At 36.7% G+C, this 20,494-nt stretch overlaps 1 protein-coding gene across 1 annotated transcript in view; it reads left to right on the forward strand.

Moving 5' to 3' along the window:
* The window catches only part of PPHLN1 (periphilin 1), a 64,013-nt gene that overhangs the window by 31,362 nt on the left and 12,157 nt on the right, over positions 1-20,494 (forward strand). Inside the window, exons 9-10 of the mRNA XM_036400303.2 lie at positions 1,163-1,282; positions 3,771-3,911. Coding sequence (XP_036256196.1) covers positions 1,163-1,282; positions 3,771-3,911 — 261 coding nt within the window. The remainder of the gene's footprint in view (positions 1-1,162; positions 1,283-3,770; positions 3,912-20,494) is intronic.

The raw sequence follows: 20,494 nt of genomic DNA on the forward strand, positions 1-20,494 counted from the left end.
AAACAGGGATTCCTATTGGAACATTGTGTTGCACTTCTCTTCTGGATTCAGATAAAGGTGGTGTCTTTATGACACAGAATCCTGGAAAGGTTCTGTGAGTTGTGTGTTTATGCCACACTACAGTACAGAGGTATTTGGATAATATTTTGTTTGAGGTAAGAACGAAAGATGTGAAGACAAAGGAGGTTTGATACTGGCCATTTATATAACTTAGAATGAGCTAATGGTAAGAGATGGAGTTTCTTTCATTTGGGTTTTGTTGTTTGCTTTTTTTTTTGTCTACCTGTTTGCTAAGATGGAACAGGCATGGGGTAGAAATTGTTATGGCGTTTTCCAGGTAGCAGAATTTTTTGTATCTCTTTTTCAGATACCCATCTTAGTGTTGCAATTTTTAATGCTAGAGTGATATAGATTCTTTGGGTGCTTCTATACACATAGTTAATTTAAGCTAAATATCCACATAGTGGTAACAAGATTTATAAAGCTTGCTGTTCCTAAACTGATGTTTGTCATTGTCTGTTTGCTGCTCTGATAGTAAAAGCCAAAAAGTATTCTTAGAGAGAAATCAATTTTTAAACATTATTAATGTGAGAATTTCCATTTGAAAAGGTAGATTTAAAAGAACATAAAGCCGTGACTGACTCTATTATAAATTATTAGCAATCCCACAAATAGAAAATTGTGGATTTTAATGGAACCAGGTCTGATCACTTAAAGTTTGTATAAAATATTTTTTCTCCCTAATTAGCTCAGGTTTTATACCCTACCTAGTATTTAACAGTTTATTTAAAAATTTTTACAACTTTTTATGCCTGAAAATCACATTGAATTACTAGTTCACTCCACTCTTGTATCTGACTTCTTTTAGTGCCCAACAGGTCTCAGAAAATTTTTCTGTTATCTCTAACCTGTGAATTTAATAAACCTTATTTGGAGGGTATAGTGGTTTTGAAGTAGTCCACTGACTTTCATTGATTTATCTTTTGTTCTCCTCTCTTGTTTCTTTTATTTTTAAAGAAATTTGACAGCAAATGAAATAATTTCAATTTTCCTGTTTTAAAATATTTTAGGGATCGGAATAACTGTTTATTTTAATTTTGAAGATTTGTGCCATGTGTAAGTGTATTTCATGTTAAACCTTGACTATAATGTTTTTGTACAGGCCTTGGAGAAGAGCAACAGACTATCAGAAAAGGAACTTGCAGAGGCTGCAAGCAAGTGGGCAGCTGAAAAGTCAGAGAAGGCCGAGGAAAGCAATTTACCTGAAATAACAGAGTATGATGTAAGATAGGATTATTAATCCACTTATTTCCAAGTGTTGCAACAATAGGCTCTTGTTTTTCTGTACTCTTCATAAGGGCATATTTTGTAACTTAATCCTGAGTTTTTTCTGCCCATGCTTTTAAATATTTGTTGAAAGGAAGTGAGAGGGAGATTAAAACCCTGAGATTTATTTCTTTTGAAAAAATACACAAAGCCACAGTACATTTTGTTAGTATAATTTGCATTGATGTTGAGCTACAACTGACACAATACAGTTTCAGCTCTCCCAAGTGCTCTTCAAGGAGCTCTTGTAGTAGTGTAGGTCTGTATGTCTACTGAACTCCTTAAAATTAGGAGAGGACTTCCAAGTCAAAGCATGAGTGTACATGTAAAACATAAGACTTGAGGAGAGAAGCTCTGGTTTGTTGAGTTCCATTTCAAGCTGTGCCAGCTTACCATGTCATGTATTCTTTTTCAGAAAGCTGTCCCCCATTATATTTAAAATAAACCTTACCTTGTTACTGCAGTGGGTATATTTTTTATTTTCCCCAGAATCCTTATTTCATTATTAATCAATGGTAATTATTTACCAGTTTATTCTGTTTTGTTTTCACCCCTTCTTGTCTTTCACTCCTGGCTATATTGAAGTGGGATTATAGCCCTTCTCAGTCATTTGTTATACTGCTCTTGGATAGGATATCTTTTTTGGGTTCTGATATGTTGCTGAAAAATGTATTTTTCATTTAAGCAACCCAAATATTTTGTACTCTAAAATAATCTGTTTCAATTCTGTGATAATTTTTTCTTTAACTTTCATTTTGTTTCAACTTTAGAGGCATTCTTAAAAAAAGAAAAATGGTATCTACTTCACAAAGTCATGTCTTAACCTTTCCAATTAATGGGTTTGATTTTTTTATTTGTTTGTAAATAATTTTAGGGAAAATGGATGTATTTTGGGAAGTATCACATTTCCACTTTTAGAATATAAGGGCTAGGTTAGAGAAATAAACTCAATCCATATTTATCTGAACTTTCAAGTCCTGCCCATTGATGTAATGGGTGAATGCATGAGCAGCTCCTCAGTAATGGTCAGGAAGATCTAGTTAGATACATAAACTGGAAAAAGCAATTAAAAAAAGAAAAAAGGGGAGGAAGTGTTAGAATCAAGAAAAAGCAACAGCTGATCCAAAGATGAATACCATATGAAGGAGAACAGATGCCTGAACATTTCTGAGAGGTTCAGGAGAGAAATATCTCTGTGGTTCTTGATGAGGGGAAGGTAATGGAGGGGAGGAAAGAACAGAGTGGGCCACATGGAGAAAAGTTGTTTAAAGCATCCTCCATGCCTCAGAAAAAATTGCAGTGGGAAGAAGATTAAACATATGGAATCAAAGTGAAGCAATTGTAGTTGGTTGTGGTACAGTCTGAGATGATTTATTGACTAAGAAAGTGGGCTGTAGAAATGCTAAAGAAGGAGGTGGGGCATCTCATTCTGAGTGTTAGAAGAAAGGATTTCTTACCTTGATTAGTAGGCTGTCTCATATGAATCACAAGAATTCTTAACTTTTTCCTGTTTATCGTACAAGTGCTTAATACTTGAACTTTGTGTTGCACTGAGCTTTTTAGTAGCCTTCACTCACCCTCAGGCATTTAATTCTTTACTGGGATAGCAAGATTTGGGATTCAATCTTAATGGTTTGTGTTGCTGCTAAGGTTTGAGCATATGTTTACAGGACTACTTAAGCTTTTTACTTCCTTTTTCTGTCTAATGCTTTTCTCTTTCATGTTAGTTAAGTCTTAAGATTCTTTAACTCTATTTTTGGATAAAAGAAACTAGTTTTCATCTTCTTCAATTTTCTAATCTATTAGAAAAAAATTATAAATTTGTTCCATAATACCGGATTTAAATAATTCTGTAAAACAAAATTCCTATATTTTCTAAATAAACTCCTTGGAGGTGGCATGTGTTTTCTTTGGAGTAGGAATACTGTCTTAATTTCTCTTTTAGAGAGAGAAATCTTCAAATCACATGTTTGCTTCTGCTATACGATAGTTATTGCAATAATAATTAATAATATTAACGTGTGGCCCTGAATGCTTCAAGAGTTCTCCAAAATTTTTATTTTTTTGATGCCTATGCTTTTGCTACTTTTATCCTTTCCCAGAAGACTAGTCACATTTTCATTGTGGATTTTTCTTGCTTTCTGGTGTTACAAATCCCACATACACAAGTTTCTTCTCAGTGGATGGGCAGGTAGAGGTTATCTGACATCATTGCCTCTACACAGTTAAGGCTGTGTCACAGGGGGTTTTATCATGTCATGTTTTCTATGTGTTTAAAATCTGTATTTCTGTGTCTGCTAAGATTATAGCAATAACACTTCACTAATAGTCTTGATGTGCAAACTTATGTATCTGATGACTGTGTTTGGGCTTTTGGGGTTTTTTCATCATACTGTGATTTTTTTTTTATCTCTAAAGACTGAATTTATTGGTTTTTTCTTAAGGCTGGATCTTCAGCTCCATTATACATTGAGCAAACAGAGGAAACAGAGGCAAATCTAACAGACAGTACAGAATTATACGAGGACAGCCAGCTTCTAGGTCGTTCAAAAGCAATTGCAACTAAGACAAAGGAGATTGAACAGGTGAGTCTCTTTGGCATTTTGTCACTAATACACTAATGATTTGCTCTGCTAAAATTACCTTGATTTATTTTTTCCTCCTCCTTGGAGTGTAATATGAATATAATTTGATTTTTCAAGATAATGTGGTATCATCACCAACAGTTTAATTCTGAAGAACCATGGCATTTATTTGCACAGGGAAATTAAGGGTAGTTTTCTGCAACTTACATGCAACAGCTGCTGTTTTTCAAGCTAAGCTAAGACAATGACTACCTCTTAATTCTAGTGGCCTTTGTTCAGTTGCCTGTGAGGCCATTTCCTGGGCTGCAACACTGTTCCTTTTTATTGACACTTGAAAACCAGCTATCTACTCTATTGTTTTGGGGGTTTGTTTTTTTTTTTCTTCTTAGTATTGACTTTGCCTAATCATGTTCATGGTGGGCACAGCTTTCCATGTGTGTGGGGTCTGGCTGGGATGGAGTTTTACCAGAGTGTGCTGCAGCTGTGGGAGCCATGATGCAGTTGGTGTATCCCTATGTATCTGATCACAGGGTCACAAAGGGCCTAAATAGGTAGGACCAGATGTGCATAAACTTAGGATTTTTTAAAAAAGACAAACTGAAAAAAAAAATACATGGGCTAGGAAATGATTTTTAAAAAATAGCTGTTGTGATAAATTAGCCTCATGCTGGTGAATGTGTGGTTAAGTTTCCCTAGGCCCTAAGGACAAGGTTATAGTGAAAACAGATGAAAATTTGGTCATAAAACCCAAATATTGTTTTCCATATGATCTAATGCTACTGTGTTTGGTAGAGTTTGCACTTAATTCTAGGAAAATCTAGATTATGTTCTATAAAATGAATCTTTTAGAAACTTAGCTCAGAAAAGCCTGAGGAATAACTTAGGTTTGGATTTTGCACAACCAGTTTCTTCTGCTGTTGATTGGAATATTGAAGCTGTCAGCTTCTGCAGAATTTAAATAAGATTCTAGAATGATGCTAGAAGTATTTTACTGAATTGAACAAGATGCTTATTTTCTTATAAACAAGGACTGTGAATTTGTTAAGAATTAGACAAGATAGTTACTTAATCATTAAAATTAAGACTGGAAAATGATCTGCATATTTTTCACATAAACACTTAAAATTAACTTCTGGATCTGCAGTTAAATTTTCTGGATTTTTATAAGATTGTTGGGATAGAGCTGATTATTTTCATAATCATCATGAATATCATAACGAGTTATCATAATAAAATACTGTGAATCTTCCTACTATGTATTGAATCAGTCTGTAGAAATTTGTATACTATTCTGTTTGCTTTCAGTTCTCAGCATCTAAATGTAAATTTAGCTTAACATTTAAATCTGTAAAGTGAACTGTAAGCTTGTACTTTTGTAAGAAAGCTTTTTCATAATTTATTTCTGATTGTCTTGAAGATTCAAGTAATAATAGAAACATTATTTGGTTTGATGGACTTCTTTGCAGTTAAATTTCATTCAACTGTTTAATGTAATATTTCTGGAATGTAATTTTGTGGGAGGATTACTAAAATAAAATGCTGATTGCAAAGACTTATGCTGCAAGAATGGTGAAGCTGTAATCCTTCTGCAAAGCAAGATTTTCAAGATGTTGCTTTTCAGTATGCTCTAGTATGGACAGCTAGTAAGATATTTAAAATAAGTAAGAAATCTTCATTTCTTACTTACTTCAGACAGGGCATGTGCCACTGGGTATATGTTAAAGAATTGGTGAGGGCCCAGCTAATGTCTGAGGAAGTGAGGTTTGACCTATTGAACTACTTCCACTTCTGTCTCCTAAATTTTTCTTTCTCTCAGAGCACCAGATCTAATGATGTTTGCTTTTTGGTTCATATTTATCCTCAGCCTGATTGCCAAGTATTTCTTGGCTGTTCCAGACTCCTGATAAAGCCTTCTTTGCTTTTCCCTCTCCATATCCATTTGTCTCAAAAGCTCTAACCTGGAAAAGGAACAAAATTTTCCAAATATGTACTTCATAGGGTGGTTCTATTTCCTCTGGGAAAACCCAGAGGCAAAAAACCTGTGCTGACAGAACATGCACGGTGTCGCAATGGGCAAATCCATTGCTGTGCAGCAGGGAAACAGGCAGTCTGATGCCCTGGGCAGGAGGGAGGTGGCAGCTTGTGATGTAGTCTGTTTTTTCTCTTAAGAAAAGCAATCAAAAATATCCCTTGAGCAATTGAATGAAATATTCATACAGGTGTTCTGTTTTAAATGAGTCCATGGCAGTATCTTGTGTATTACTCATATCACTCATTTGTGAAGTTGCCGCTGCCTTTTCTCTCAGCTACAATAACACAATTGCCAGTTTCAGAATTTTAAATGAAGTGTGATTGTAAGTGATCACCGGGGCTCATCAAGAAAGTAGTTGTATGTTATTTATTTGATGGGGGACTTACTGCAAACAGTGATGTAAAATCATGTCATTTGAAGAAAAGTGAAGTTCTTTGTGCGCTGATGATGACAGGGCAAAATGTGTCAAACCAAGGGCTAGTTGCTGTTTGCTATATAGTAACTATCTTCTAGGAGTCTGCAATTGCTTTGCAAATATTAACTGAAGCTGACACAAAGAGAGGAAACTAGTTCTGCTCACGGGTAAAGGCTTGGAAAAATCCAGACACTGTTTAAATAGAACCAAGAATGATCTGTGTCACTCCCAAACTAGAAAAACTTTGAAGTATATATTTCATTTGAAGTGTGTCAATATTACTTGGAAAGGAGGGGTATGGTTGCAGATGCACAGATGCTTGAAAATATTGCTGAAGTGGGACTGCAGATCCTGGGCATTTTTTGTCTCATCTTTGAAACAGCAGGCATAGTGACATTCTTGTAGAAACACCTAGTTTGTATAGGACTTCCCTCAGCCCAGCTCCTCAGAACAGGGCCTTAACATCAGGGCGTTCAGGGCGCTGTCAAATTGAGCCCTGTGTATTTGCGGTGAAGGAGGCTCTGGTGTTTCCCTGGGCAGCCTCTTCCAGTGTCTTGAGCTCTTTGTCTTGAGCTCAGCTGCCATCACATTCCAGAACATGGTTTCTTTCCACCAAGGACACAGTTTCTGCTCACTACTTCTCTTGATGGCTTTCTGTCTGCATTCTTGAACTGCAGAATCCCAGCTCCTTGGTGTGGTCCCCTGCTTTTGGGACCTGCTCTGCTGGGAATGGGCTCTGCTGCTCTCAGGGAAGGGTTGATTTCCCAGAACCCTCTGGCTCTGACACTTCATGATTGGGAGAATAGGTTTTTTCTGGCACTTTTGCATGGCAGGTACTGTGGAAATGGTTCCCTTCAATCCAGGTGCAGACTATTTTCAATCTTTGTTCTTCTGCATGGAGTGGAAATTGTGCAGCATTAACATGTATCTCATATTTTAATATAGCCCATGATGTGTTTTTTAATGTTTTGTCCTTAATTAAAAGCTTTGGAGAGTTTTGGTTGGGTTTTTTTTTTTTTATTTTTAAATAGAATACTGAGATAATGAGCCTTCTGGGTTGGGATGTTTTTTGATTTTTTGGTTGGGGTTTTTTTTGAAGTTAGGTGTTTCCTTAGGTCTTTGAACATGCATTTCTCTCTTTTCTTCCCTTTTAGAATTTTGAAATTAGGTGTTAAATGTTGTCTGAGCATTTGCCTGAGCATGGTGAGGTAGAACCCCATGAAGCAGATGCTTAAAAGATTGGTCTGGTTACTTGTGAACAGCGTTGTAGTGAATTTTGCATCTGCATGTCAGGATCAATGAATGTCTATAGTTTGCTAATGTAACCATTTCATGCACTTTATAAATATCTTTGCATTTAATGGCATGCATTACACATTAAGGTACTATTTTGGAGTTGTTTAGTTTCTGGTTTTATATAGTTAAGGATCAGCTTGTGCTTTTAGCATGTAATGTGCTGAAGTGTGGTGTTTTTTTTCAGAAGTGTTAACAAATGTGTCCCTGGTGTTAAATTCATAACTGATGCTATTCAGCATCAGTGTTGCACAAAAGGCTATCTCTTTGTTCTTCCTTCATGAGCACGGGTAGCAGGGATTCTTGAAATGTCTTATCTTGTCTAGACATCAAGTCTGTAACACTGTGTTAATTAGTCAATTACTATGTGTCCACTTTTCTTACATGTTGCATATTCAAGTTGGAGTGACATGTATTACCTCTGAAAATCTATTCTTTTCTGAAGAGAAATTTTACCAAATGACAATTTTACCAAGTACCCTACTTGAGTCTGTCAAAAAAATCAAACCTCTGTGTTTCTCAGTTTGGCTAGTACCACAGATTTCTGGCATCTAAGGAATTAATTAAGTACAGGAATTAATACATTCATGAATGCTTTTTTATTCTTAATGGAATCACTGACTGACTGTATGCTTTCAGTTCACCAATGTTTTTAAGTGTTTAGCAGAACAATATTTTTTAATGCTTAAACATTTAGTTTAATTGCTTCTTTAGTTGACATTCTAAATGAATATTGCTTGTTAAGAGTCCTCAATAGTATTAATGAGCTGTTGCCCTAATGGGACTGCCTCGTTGCTGGAAGATGCTGAAAATCAGAGATCTTTCTAAAGCTTGTGTTTGAAACTTCATAGCTATGGTGCATAGAAAGAAAGACAAATGGGGGTGTGACGAGGTCTAAGCTGTCCAAATTCTGTTTCCAGAACTTCTAAGTCCTTTTCTTTTTTAGGTAAATTACTGACATCTCTGACCTAGAGTTACAATTAAGTAAGAAAAATAGGTTTCAGCAGTTACAGTGTGTGTGTGTGTGTGTAGTTGAGAAGAGCTGTTTTCTTGTTCCCCTTCTTGGTCCTAGCTCTTGTTCTGGTAAGATCTATATAGCAAAAGCTGAGTTGTCTTTGTGTGTACTTGTTAATGGGCCTCTGTTCTCTGGAGATGCTGCTCTGAGAGAAGACTGACCTCTCACAAAGTGATATTTTACATTGAAAGGACTTTGTTAAAATTTTTCGGTTTAATATCAACAAAACATGACTAAAATTATACAGGTATTTCTGTCATAATAAAATAACTACAGTTTGTGTAGTGTATGGGAGTTTACTGTATGCCTGGGTTTAATATCAACAAAACATGACTAAAATTATACAGGCATTTCTGTCATAATAAAATAACTACAGTTTGTGTAGTGTATGGGAGTTTACTGTATGTCCCCAACCCCTCCTATGTCCTTTGCTAGTTTTGTTTTGCTTCAGGCAAAACTATTTTACAGTTCTTTAACAGTATAAAGATGAAAGAGGTTGTAAATATGAAGTAGCTTCTGCATCTTGGCTAGGGATAGGCTCATGGTAAATGCATTGGAAAAGTTTTGTAAGGCTTGGCTGTGGCAGATCAAGTGTCTTAAGTTCTAGCAGTTTTAGTAAAATAAGTAAATTAATAAATTGGAGTAATGGGAATCCAGCAAGGGATGGAGGATGTCAGAGCTGGCCTTGGAGGTATCTTTTCTTTTGAAAAGCTCACTTCAGCTGAGCCAGGGAAACTGGTTACTGTTTCCTTTGATTAGCTTGTTGATCTGCTTGTGCTGTTGCTCATTTCAGGCAAAATTATCTAGTTTAGAAAAAATCCCCTAATTAAAATATAAGTTAAGAAGTAGGTGAGTTAAGTGAAGCTGAAGGAACTGGAACGGTAGCTAAAAACACATTAAAGGATTATTTCTGGTTGGGGATGAGGTCAGACATGCTTTGTTTGTAGACCAGACAAGAGGGGCAGGCCAGATGAGAGTGAAGATGGGCAAGCTGTAGATGATCACTCCTTCCTAGCTCTGCTGTGGTCCTTCAGACCTTCTGTACCTAATACACAGTGACAAGGCCTTAACGACGGACTCATCATCATCAGTCTAATTTGGTTGGTAGCTTAGTACTACATAGCATGCCTCCTCTGAGCTTATGTTTATTTTACTTAAATGTAACTTGTAATTAAGTGTGTTAATTTATTTTTTCCTAATCAGAAAAACATGTGTGTCAGGTTTTGTTATTTTGCCTTAAGCTTCTCAGAAAAATTGATGATAACTCTTTTACTTAATTATATCATCTGCCTCTGTGGTTTATTACTTTCCTTGTATCAGTATCCCTCTCCTTATGTATAAAAGTGATTTATTTCTTTCTACCTATTCTTAGACACCTTTTCTTTTATATTAATTCTGACCTGCTAATTTTTCTATCTTTCAGTGTTTATTCTAGACTTCCTTTTTACCATTACATAATCAAATCAGTCACATTGTAATGCTTATTTGACCTCTATATTTCATGCTTGCCTTAGGATTTTTTTTTGTTTGTTTTCTGTTTTTTTTTTTTTTTTGGTTTTTTTTTTTTTTTTTTTTTGTGCTGGGGTCTTTCAATTTTGCAAATATGACCTATTTGTGTTTTCATGTTTGTGAAACTACAAGAAGGAGAATATAAAAGGTTTTGGTCAGTTTCTTCATTGTATCTTTTATTCTCCTTATGAATACATTTATTTAAAGGAGGATACTTGTAAAAGGACATGAAAACTTTAGCTACTTTCCTTTTCTTGTGTTTGGGCCACCATGCTTTAGAAGCTGTAATGCTGCACTTTCCATTTGTCCAGCTGTGTTCTGTTCCCTTTCTGTGGACATTAATGGGTTATTTGGTGTGCACTGCTGTGTTCATAATTAAAAAACTGCTGCATATGCAAAAGCAGTGCAGCTCATTTTTCTCAGCACCTGAAGGTATGGTTTAATAAGGAATTATATTACCACATTGCAGATTTTTGCCAGCAGCTTTTTTCATTGGAAAGCTGATAAAAAGTGAGTGTTATTTAATAGGCAGTGCTCATAGGGAAATACTTCTAAGAGAATTTAATACCAGAAATGTATGCATTTATCCAATAACAGTGGGGTATTTCTTAGAGGGGATTGAATTAAATGTAAATCACCTTTAGCTTTCACCACCATTTATTGAAGATCTTGTTTGCCTTATGTTTTTTCATGTAAACAGTTTTAGGCCTGTGCTGATCACATTATTTTGAAGTTGCCAAATGCTGGCTATTCAACCCATTGACAAATGCAGAGTTTTTGATGTAGAGGCACTTCATTACCTGATCAAGCAGTCTGCAGACTGCAAGATCTCAGAGGATTGTTTGCTTACAGACATTCTTTAAGGGCATTGTTTACAGGTGTTACAATTTGGTGGCAGATCTCTGGAAGACTTAAATGGGAGAGGGCTAGTAATTAGGTACTTGATTAAATTGCTGGAGTCAGTTGAAACCAAAAGAAATGTGAAAAAAGGTTGTTCAAATCTGAAAGACAAGATCAACTTCTTGGTCAGATAAAGTGAAAATCTAAGGAGTTATTCATTAAATAGCATTTTTTCAATCAAAAGCTGGTAGTGATTGACTTGAAATTTCTGGTTCTGTTGTGAGAAACCCAAAGAGCAAAAACAGGATGAAAGACTTGGAAACCATAATGGTGAGTGGGCTGGAAAGAAGAAAGATTAGTTTCAAGAGATGATGAGTGTCAACAGGATTGGAAAAGGTGTTAGAAAGAGAAGAAAGTCACTAAAAATGTGTGGGCCTGGATATACAATTAGGAATTAATTTTGAGAAATTGCCTACTGAAAGAACTGTCAAAAGTTGAGATACTTGGAAGGATAAGCAGAATTGACACTGGCAAACCTCCTGGGAATGATGACGGGTAAAAACCAGAAAGGAATCATCCGAGCCTTGATAAAGGCAATAGTTCCTGTGGGAGTGAGGGTTATTGTTTTTGTGGGTTGGATCTTTTTGTTTGTTTATTGGGGGTTTTGGGGTTTTTTTTTGATGGTGGGTTTTTGTTGATGGTTTTAATAACTTGGATTTAATTCAGAGGATAGATCCTTCTCTCCAGCTTGGTTCCCAGCTTATTCTTGCTTTAACAGAAGGGCATTTGTGCATTTAAGAAGTAGGTTAGCAGTGATGGTTTTTTTATTTTTGAACTGTTTTAAGGATTAAAGATAATTTTATCTCTTAGTAGGCTCAATGCACTGAGAATTAATTTTTTATTCTTACAAGCTACTGTCTCTTCAGCATTGTAACTAGGGAAACTTGCTGCTTCCTGGATTGAAGCAGAATAAGAACAGAATCAATCCTGTATACCTAGTAATTTGATCCAGAAATTTTAACTCCCCCAGAAAGAGCCCAAGCTCAAAGAATTACTGTCTAGCATCTCTACCCCCAAACACTGATTATGTATTAGCTCTATCAGTCTTCCTGATACAGTCTGAGCACTGATCTTCTGAAAGACTTAGGAGACAGGAGTCCAAGTGGTGCTTAAAGCAAGATAGATATAGGGCACACAGAGCACAACTTTTCCTCACGTGTCATGAGGAAAAGTTTCATAAAACCACATGTGATGATGGGATGGTGGTAACTCAGCAAACACGTAAAAACCCAAGGAAAGTGGCAAATGAATGGTAGTGGCAGGAGGGTTGGTGACAGGGACTTGATGTTTGACATGGAAGCTGGTTTCCATTTCTCCTGCACTGACAAGTACTTTCAGGCCTCAGGAGGTTGAAGCAGACAGCAACAGAAGAGTGTCACACACAAAACCCGTAGGTAGGGAAAATCTGCTGAAGTGTGAATCTACAGTTTTGTGGGGTTTTGTGTGTCTTTTACAGACTGTTCTTTATACAACAGAAGCTTGATTTGTAGATGACAGCTTTCCTGGTGCTTGTAGTTTAATCCTCTAGCCCATTTGTAATTTGATTTATATACAACACTGACTCATGTATAAATACAGGATCATCTGTGACCAAAGACACTTTACTGACAAGTTGTGTTTGTCACCTGGTTCTTAAATTTATGTGTTGTATCTCAGTGTCTCACCTAGCCTGATGTCCTCTTTCTTTTGGCAGTTGTTCCGTTGAGTAGGTTAAACTCAATATGTTTTAAAGATGGGTAAATTATGCCTATTCATTTTCTTTGCCCTTTAAAATACAGGATAATATTATAGTTTTAAAAGGCATCAGAATTGGGAACTTTTCTATAGTTAAATTTCCTAAATTATGTGGGGGAAAAAATCTATAGTTGCATAAGTTGCTTATGCATGTGCTCCTTCTTTAAGTTATGATTATGAAAACATTAGATTTTTATCTTGGGGTATAAATGACTAATGTACATCACCATTTATTGCTGACCCACAAAAGATCACTTTCCTGTTTTGTTTGACTTTTATTTGCATTGGTGTGGTGACTTGAGTCTTCAGTGGTTAGGACATACACTTGTATGGATATCACAATGGCATACTTTACAAAATATGGCATAAAAACAAGGGCCAGGATTCCCCACAGGACAAAGTTTATGGTGTGCCTGTTTTACCTTTCTACTTTGACTAATAGAGTCAGCCTCACTTGAAAAAAAAACACAGAAAGTGAATACGGACAAAATTGAGTGCGTCATGTGTTGTTCCTGCTTCTTTACTGTCTCGTGCTTCTTGAGAAGTAGTGTACATACATTAATTTTCTGCACTGTTGAACTTCAAGTACTGCTCTGAATGACACTGATAACCTGTAATACATGGGTTTGATACTGTTTCTTCAAGGTTTAATTTGTTTGTTAGCAATCTTTCCCCTTCTCTTTAATCCAGATAGCTTAAATACTTGATCCCATTACAGCATAAAATGTTCTACTTACCTGTGCACTGTGTGCTTACTTGACCCCAACTACACACCTCACAAGCAGTTTACCACCTTTGTATAGTAAATAATTTATGTGTTAACTTTTTTGGTCACATGCTACCTAAATTTAATTTTAAAAAATCCACTTAAGCATTTTTAAACACAAAATCATAAATAGATTAGGATATGCTGACACAAGCTTTTCAGAGATCATCTACAGCTGGAAACTTGCCCATTTTATTATGTTTCTTCTTCACTTGGCTTCCTGGAGAAACTATCTTATGCAATTTCAGTATCTGTGCTGTGTATCTTTTGACTCTATTGTCTGATTTCAGCTAAATTCAATTTGGGGATAAACCAAGATGATTAGTTGTTACAAGCATTATGAAAATAGGCTGTAACAGAAACTGTATGAGTTCCAGTGAAGACTATATTATGATTGCATCCCATTATACATCAAGAAGCCCCTTAAGCAAGTGCTGCAGTCAAAACCAACCTGTAGCACTGCAGACTTCAGCTGCACGTTACAAAGAATTTGGGGGCAACCATAGTTTGAGGAATTTAATCTGTTTTGTACTGTTCCCTGTGGTACAAAACAGATTTTATACTGCTATCACAGAAGTCTTTGTGGGGCTTGACCATGAATCAGATCAAGAAAAAGAAAGAAGAATTTGTGGACACTTACTTAACTAGTTCTCTTAAGCACAGTGTGCTTCCTTAAATGTGCCTGCTGCTACAAGAGTGTAGCCACCCTGTGCTGTGTGCCGAGCCCCTACTCTCTGAACATTCAGATCCTGAAAGTGCTGCTTTAGACACAGTAATTTAATCATCAGGCAGAAATCTATAGAAAGCTGTAGTCTTTGGTGGTATTTGCACAGTAACTGTTTATTCTTATCATAGGGAAGATAAAACTTGAAGACGTTTTTGTTCAGTTTCTAAAGCTGCTATGACCGGAACTGTCATCTTCCTTTAAGACACCTCACCATCTCCTAACATTGACAGGATTGCTTCTCCATATTTTTGAGAATTAACTCACTTGGAAGCGCTAGTGCATCATTAAACACCCTCTGAACAGCCCCTTTCACCTGGCTGTTGGAGCCAGACTTTGATTTATTGTGAAGCAAGCCGGCCCTTAAGTTCTTGCGTCTATTTCTAGCTGAGGAATGAGGTGACCTCAGAATTGGAGGGTGGAGGATATCTGGAAGAGATGAAAGGATTTATGGTGACAGGAGAGGTAGGGTTAGTAACTGAGTGTGGGAAGCAATGAACAAGGGTGGGACTGGACTCTCAGTTGAAAAAAGAGAGATTTTTGCCAAGATCAGGAACTGCAGCCAAAAGGGTGGGGGAAGGAATGAGATGGGGAGCATGGGTGGAGATGGGAATTAATTCCACAGAAGCTCTAAAGCCCATGGGCAAATGCAGTGGAGTTTCTCCCTGGCTGGAGGGTGGAGACGCTACATCATGCAAGAGAACCCGCTGCTATTTCTGGTGCCAGAAACAAGTGGGGAGCAGTCAGGTGCTCTCAGCTTGGTGTCTTCCTCTCTGCATGCCCTCGAGGCGTCTGCAGGAAGCTACAATTGTAAGGCAGGAAATGCAGCGTTCCTGCATCAAGTACTTGGAATTGCTTACTAAAAAATTTGATAAACATGCCATTCACTGCTGTTGTTCTGTTTGGTTCTGTTTACTGTATTTGTCATCAACTAGGACGTAAATGTAATGTAACTTAATGTAAAAATTAGTTTTTTATTAAATTATTAATCTGCTTACCCAATTGTAGGTCTAGCCATAACTCAAAAATACTGACAATTTTTTTAAAATGTTTTTTGTAGTTTTTGTCAAATTTACTCTTAGGCATCACTGCAGCTCACTGTACAGTTTTCCTATTTCTTATGTTGATATGGAAGGAGATTTCTTGCAATTATGTTTTTGCTAAAGTCAGAAACAGAAATAAGCAAGTAATTATCTGGTGTCTCATGACCCAGATAAGTTACTAAAAAACCCTGTACTTCAGGAGTGTTCCTTTTTACTTTAAGCAGCTACCCAGAAAAGCACATATTATATTGAGCTGGCTCTGAAGCTTTTTAATGTGTGTAGGTGTTACTCGTGTCACAGTAAGCAGCCAGAGCAGTGATCCCAAAGAGAAGTATCTCATCTACTATAAAGGTTGTTCTAAGTATTCCTAACAAAACATATGTGCATATTGCTGAAGAGTTATATTGAGATATGCAGAGGTCTGTTGGGGATAAAGTGCTGAGCTTGGTTTTGTCTCTTGTGGATCAACTAAGATTTTAAGAGGCAAGGACATTTAGCATGTTACCTGAGTATGAATACTCAGTGTCTGGTGTCAGGTGAGGTTTTATGCATGTAAGGATAGAAACTTCCATTGGTATGTTTGCAATTAATTTCACTATGTATCACTCAGCAGGTAGGTGTAATTAGTAAGCAAGTGGTTTTTTACTGTATTCCTTAAAGATGCTGTATTATGTATTACATTAAAGCTCTGAAAGAACATGTGTGCATATGTACATAATATATACAGTGGGCAGTGTTTCCTTTCTTTAGATAATGTTTCCATGCAGTTATAGAACATACCTTTTGTTTATATTTTCCTGTTTGGTAGAAATACAGGAAATGTAAATGCATTGCTGTCATGAGGTGATACAAAGATGTTCACATAATTAATTCAATTGACTTAAAATAGTTTTCAATGAATTTTTGATTTTTCGGGGTAGTAGGGTTATATGAGAGCTTGACTAAATACTTGCTAAGGGGATAGAGAGGACTCAGATAAAATTGTGGGATGAGTGAAGGTAGTCAGAGATAGTAGTGCTTCCTTTCTTAGGTATTTATTGGCCAGCTGCAGGGTCTTCAGAGCAGCAAAAGTGATTTGGCTTTGTCCACAGTGCAGTTTGCTGAGCATTGATGAACTAAGGTGAACAAAGAAAAAAGGTAAACAGGTGAAAAAGATTAATACTAAGTTAAAATAATATAAAGAGAGTAAATTGATTATGTTAAAACCAAGCAACAGTTCTAAAATTAGGTTTAGGTGCTTTTCAGCCAACAAATGCAGTGTTAGTCGTGTTTTTGTCATCAGAAGTGTAAGCTGTTGACTGACCCTAGAGAAGGCAAGTTTCTTTCCCCTTGAACAGTTGCTGTTATTATTTTACAAGGTCCATGGTACTCTTAAATACATAAATAAATTAAATAATTCTTTGTGTACACTTATCCTTGAAATAGCAAAATTCCGTACAAGCTGATGTAAAAATAGAAAGTTTGCAATGTTTATACCTTTATGTGATTTGAAGGAACAACAAGCCCACTGGACTTTCTAATTTAAATGAGAGTATCATTCATTTTCATTGTTGTTTTTTTAATTTTATTTTATTTAATTTGGCTTGCTCTGTTCTAAATAATTAAATATTTTTTTCTTTATTTAATTCTGATCCTAGACAGTATAGTTCAGTCTTTATTAGCATGAGCTGTTCAGGGTTTTTTGGTCTTGGCTTTTTAATTTGTTTGTTTGTGTTTAGTTGGGTTTTCTTTAGTTGTTTGTGGGGGTTTTTTGGTGTTATTGGGGGTGGTGTTTGTGTTTTGCAAGTTCTGGAAGGCTATGTGAAGGAAGCAATGCCTTATTTTTTAGGATACGTTTATATGAATAACCTCTGTGTATTCTGTATCTTTGAGAACACGTGGTAATTTTGTATGATGTAAGGTTAAAAGGTAAATGGTATGGTACTGCTTTTTTTGGCTATTGCATTAAAGTTTTTGACCTTTAGTAACCTGTCTTTATCTTAGGCTGTAAACTGTTTAGTTCTGCTTATCAAAAGAGACTTCACTGCTCTCTTTCCATGCTGTTCTCATCCAAAACACTGTATCAATCTGGCATCAGTAGACTTTATCAGCAGCAGCTATATTCTGTTTAGAGATTAGGCATAAAAAGTTTATGTTGTAACAGTGCATTTTATTCAGTGAATATTTTCATTTGTAATTCAGTGGTTTCCAATTTCATTATCTAGATTAGATCTTCTTTTGTATTACCTTCTTATTACCTTACTCTTTACCACAATTTTAGCTGTTTGACTTTAAATTACTTTGTTTCGTGTCACTGTAAAGTGAGTTATTTTAGACTATTCACACTATACCCTTTGTCTGTCTAAAAGTAAGGTTAAAATGGCAAAAGTATCTTTGCAGATTTTTGACAGATTTTCTAATTTGTGAAGGGGCTCCCTTCAAATCATAACATGGTGGCTGTAACTTGAAACTTGATTAAGTGTTTAATTAAACAAGTCCCCCATACCTTCAGTTGTCTGTGTGATTTACAAAAGTGAAGTTCTACACATTAGAGTATTGGCCAGAGGAAGAATTTGCTGTATCTTTGAAGTGGCCATAATTGATCATGCTGCCGGTGATTCTCAACAAATCTGTAACCTGCAGGAAGCTGACGGAGTTTGAGGGCAGCTGCAAGTTTGTTTGAGCTATTTTTTTTCATTGATGTGTTAACTCACGTGATGTTTTACTTTTATTACTAGTAAACAAATACTGTTACCCTAATCAGCCTCCCTGTTTATAGTTGGAGTAAATAGGACATTTCATGAAGTAAATCCAAGAAAACTGAGTCTCGACTGCTTGTATCCTTGTGTCAGCATTAGTGTGTCTGGCAGGACCAGGGCAGTGATTGTCCTGCTGAACTGGGCACTGGTGAGGCGAACCCTTTGTCCAGTTCTGGGCCCCTCCCTACAAGAAGGACAGTGAGGAGATGGAGCATATCCAGAGAAGGGCAGCACAGCTAGTGAAGGGGCTGAAAGTCAATTCTTATGAGGAGCAGCTGAGAGAGCTGGGGGTGTTTATCCTGGAGAAAAGGAGGCTCAGGGGGATTTATCACTCTACAACTGCCTGAAAGGAGATTGTAGCCAAGCGGGGATCAGTCTCTTCTCACAGGTAGCAAGTGACAGGACAAGAGGAAATGGACCCAGGTTGCACCAGGGGAGGTTTGGGTTTAATACTAGGAAGAATTCACTGAAACAGTTGTCAGACACTGGAACAGGGTGCCCAGCAGAGTGGTGGAATCACTATCCATGGTGGTATTTGAAAGATGTGTAGATGTGGCACTTATGAGCAGGAGTTTAGTGGTGCACTTGGCAGTGTTATGTTTACAGCTGGACTCAATCTTAAAGGTCATCCTTAATGATTCTGTGATTCTGAGTTTTACCTCCTGAGTGTTGGAAATATCTCTGTTACTTTTTGACTTGGTGGATTTGTTGCATCATGCTGCTACCAAAATTTGTAGGTGTCAGGCATCACAGAAAGCTGCTCTAAGCTGTCTGAAGAAAACAGAGTTAAAGCTCTCAAAAAGAAACCCCAGCACAGAACAGTATTTGATGATCCCAATTTCTTCTTTTTTTTATAAGAACAGATTGAAGCCAGACTCAAAAAGAATCAAAGCTTTTCAGTGTATGCCAGAATCCGAAGACAAGCAAGCACTTCAAAAAGTCACGAGTATGTTCGTGTATCTTGCCAAGTTTGCTCCCAGTCTGTCCTCTGTCAATTCACCCACCCCATCAGACAACTTCTGGAAAATGTTCAGTGACACTGGATTGAATAGGGCACAAGACATTCCTTGAATGAGTTTGATAGGTAACAGTTCTTGTGCTGAAATGCTGCAGCATTGCGTAACTATCTCATTAAGAAAAGCTTGAAAAGAGACTGTAGAGAGCCAGTGTTCTTAGAAGATGTTTTTAAGTACAAAATGGGCTTGTTTTTCCCAATGAAAAAGACAAGTGATTTCCATCCAAGCTCTTTTGAGCCAGCTAATTGCTGTGATTCTTCAGTATTACTTATGACTGTAACCCAAATTTGTCGAATAATTAATTCCAAGTGCCATGGGATGCAGTCAGTGGTACATCCGCTCAGTAAGTGCAGAACTTGTACTACATTCCCTTGGAACCACAGTTGGTAATATCTGCCCTAAGACATATGATTTACTAACCATAAAAAACAATCTCTACTCCTTGTGGCTTTCTCTTTAGGGAGAGACATGCTTTCTGATTTACCAATTTTTGGATCAGATTTCTGCTCCCACATTGATGTGAAAATAACTCGAATTGTGGAAACAGATTTAGAAGGAGAGAGTTTGTGTGTTGAATGCTAAAAACACAGAAGGAATGAACATATTTACAATAAGAAATGAGGCTTCATCATACAGGTTCTCTGACCTACTCCAGCCTCAGCTATTATGCCAGCTTCACGTTCTGTTTCTGTATATATTTTGTATTTGACTGAAGATATGCATACTAAGATATGTAAACATTTAAATACAGATTCTCTATGCTTTGTCTGTCTGGGTTAGGGGGCAGTTCCTTGAGTGTTTCCAGATGAGCTCAAGGTGGATGCACTAGTGTAAAGCTATAGATAAATGTCCTCTTTAGATGTCAGCCATAGCTGCTCATCACTTTCTCACCCAGGACAGGTGATTCCTCCCTGCAGCCCATCTGATGTCCTAGCATGTGACCTAATCAGACTGGTTTTGCCTAAGAATTCATTTTAGGAGTAGTCCTGGATATTACTGGCTCACACAAACAAGTGGGGTGATGGTTTCTGGCATAGGGACACTGACAGCTGGGAAGGGGGAGTAGACTTTTCAGCTGACACAGCTGCATGTGGAAAAATCTATCTATCCTCAAGCTAAGAAAAGGTTAGAGAAGTATTCCAAAATAATTTTCTATTTTGTTTATTTTGTTTTAGATTTGAAATGAGTACTTAAATGATGAGTGACTATTTCAAGGGTAAAGGCAGGACAGTGACTTGGACTTGAAAAAAATTTGATTCATTATTGAGGCACTAATAAAACTGATTTGTGAGGCTAATATAATGTGTGAAGTAATTCAAAACCTTCAGAAGCAGTAAGGTTTAACATAAACTAAGCCATAAAATGTTGGTAATCGAAGTAATTGTTTTTCTTCTTGCA

This window comes from Molothrus ater, chromosome 5 (genome assembly GCF_012460135.2).
Source record: "Molothrus ater isolate BHLD 08-10-18 breed brown headed cowbird chromosome 5, BPBGC_Mater_1.1, whole genome shotgun sequence".
In the NCBI taxonomy this organism is placed as follows: Eukaryota; Metazoa; Chordata; class Aves; order Passeriformes; family Icteridae; genus Molothrus; species Molothrus ater.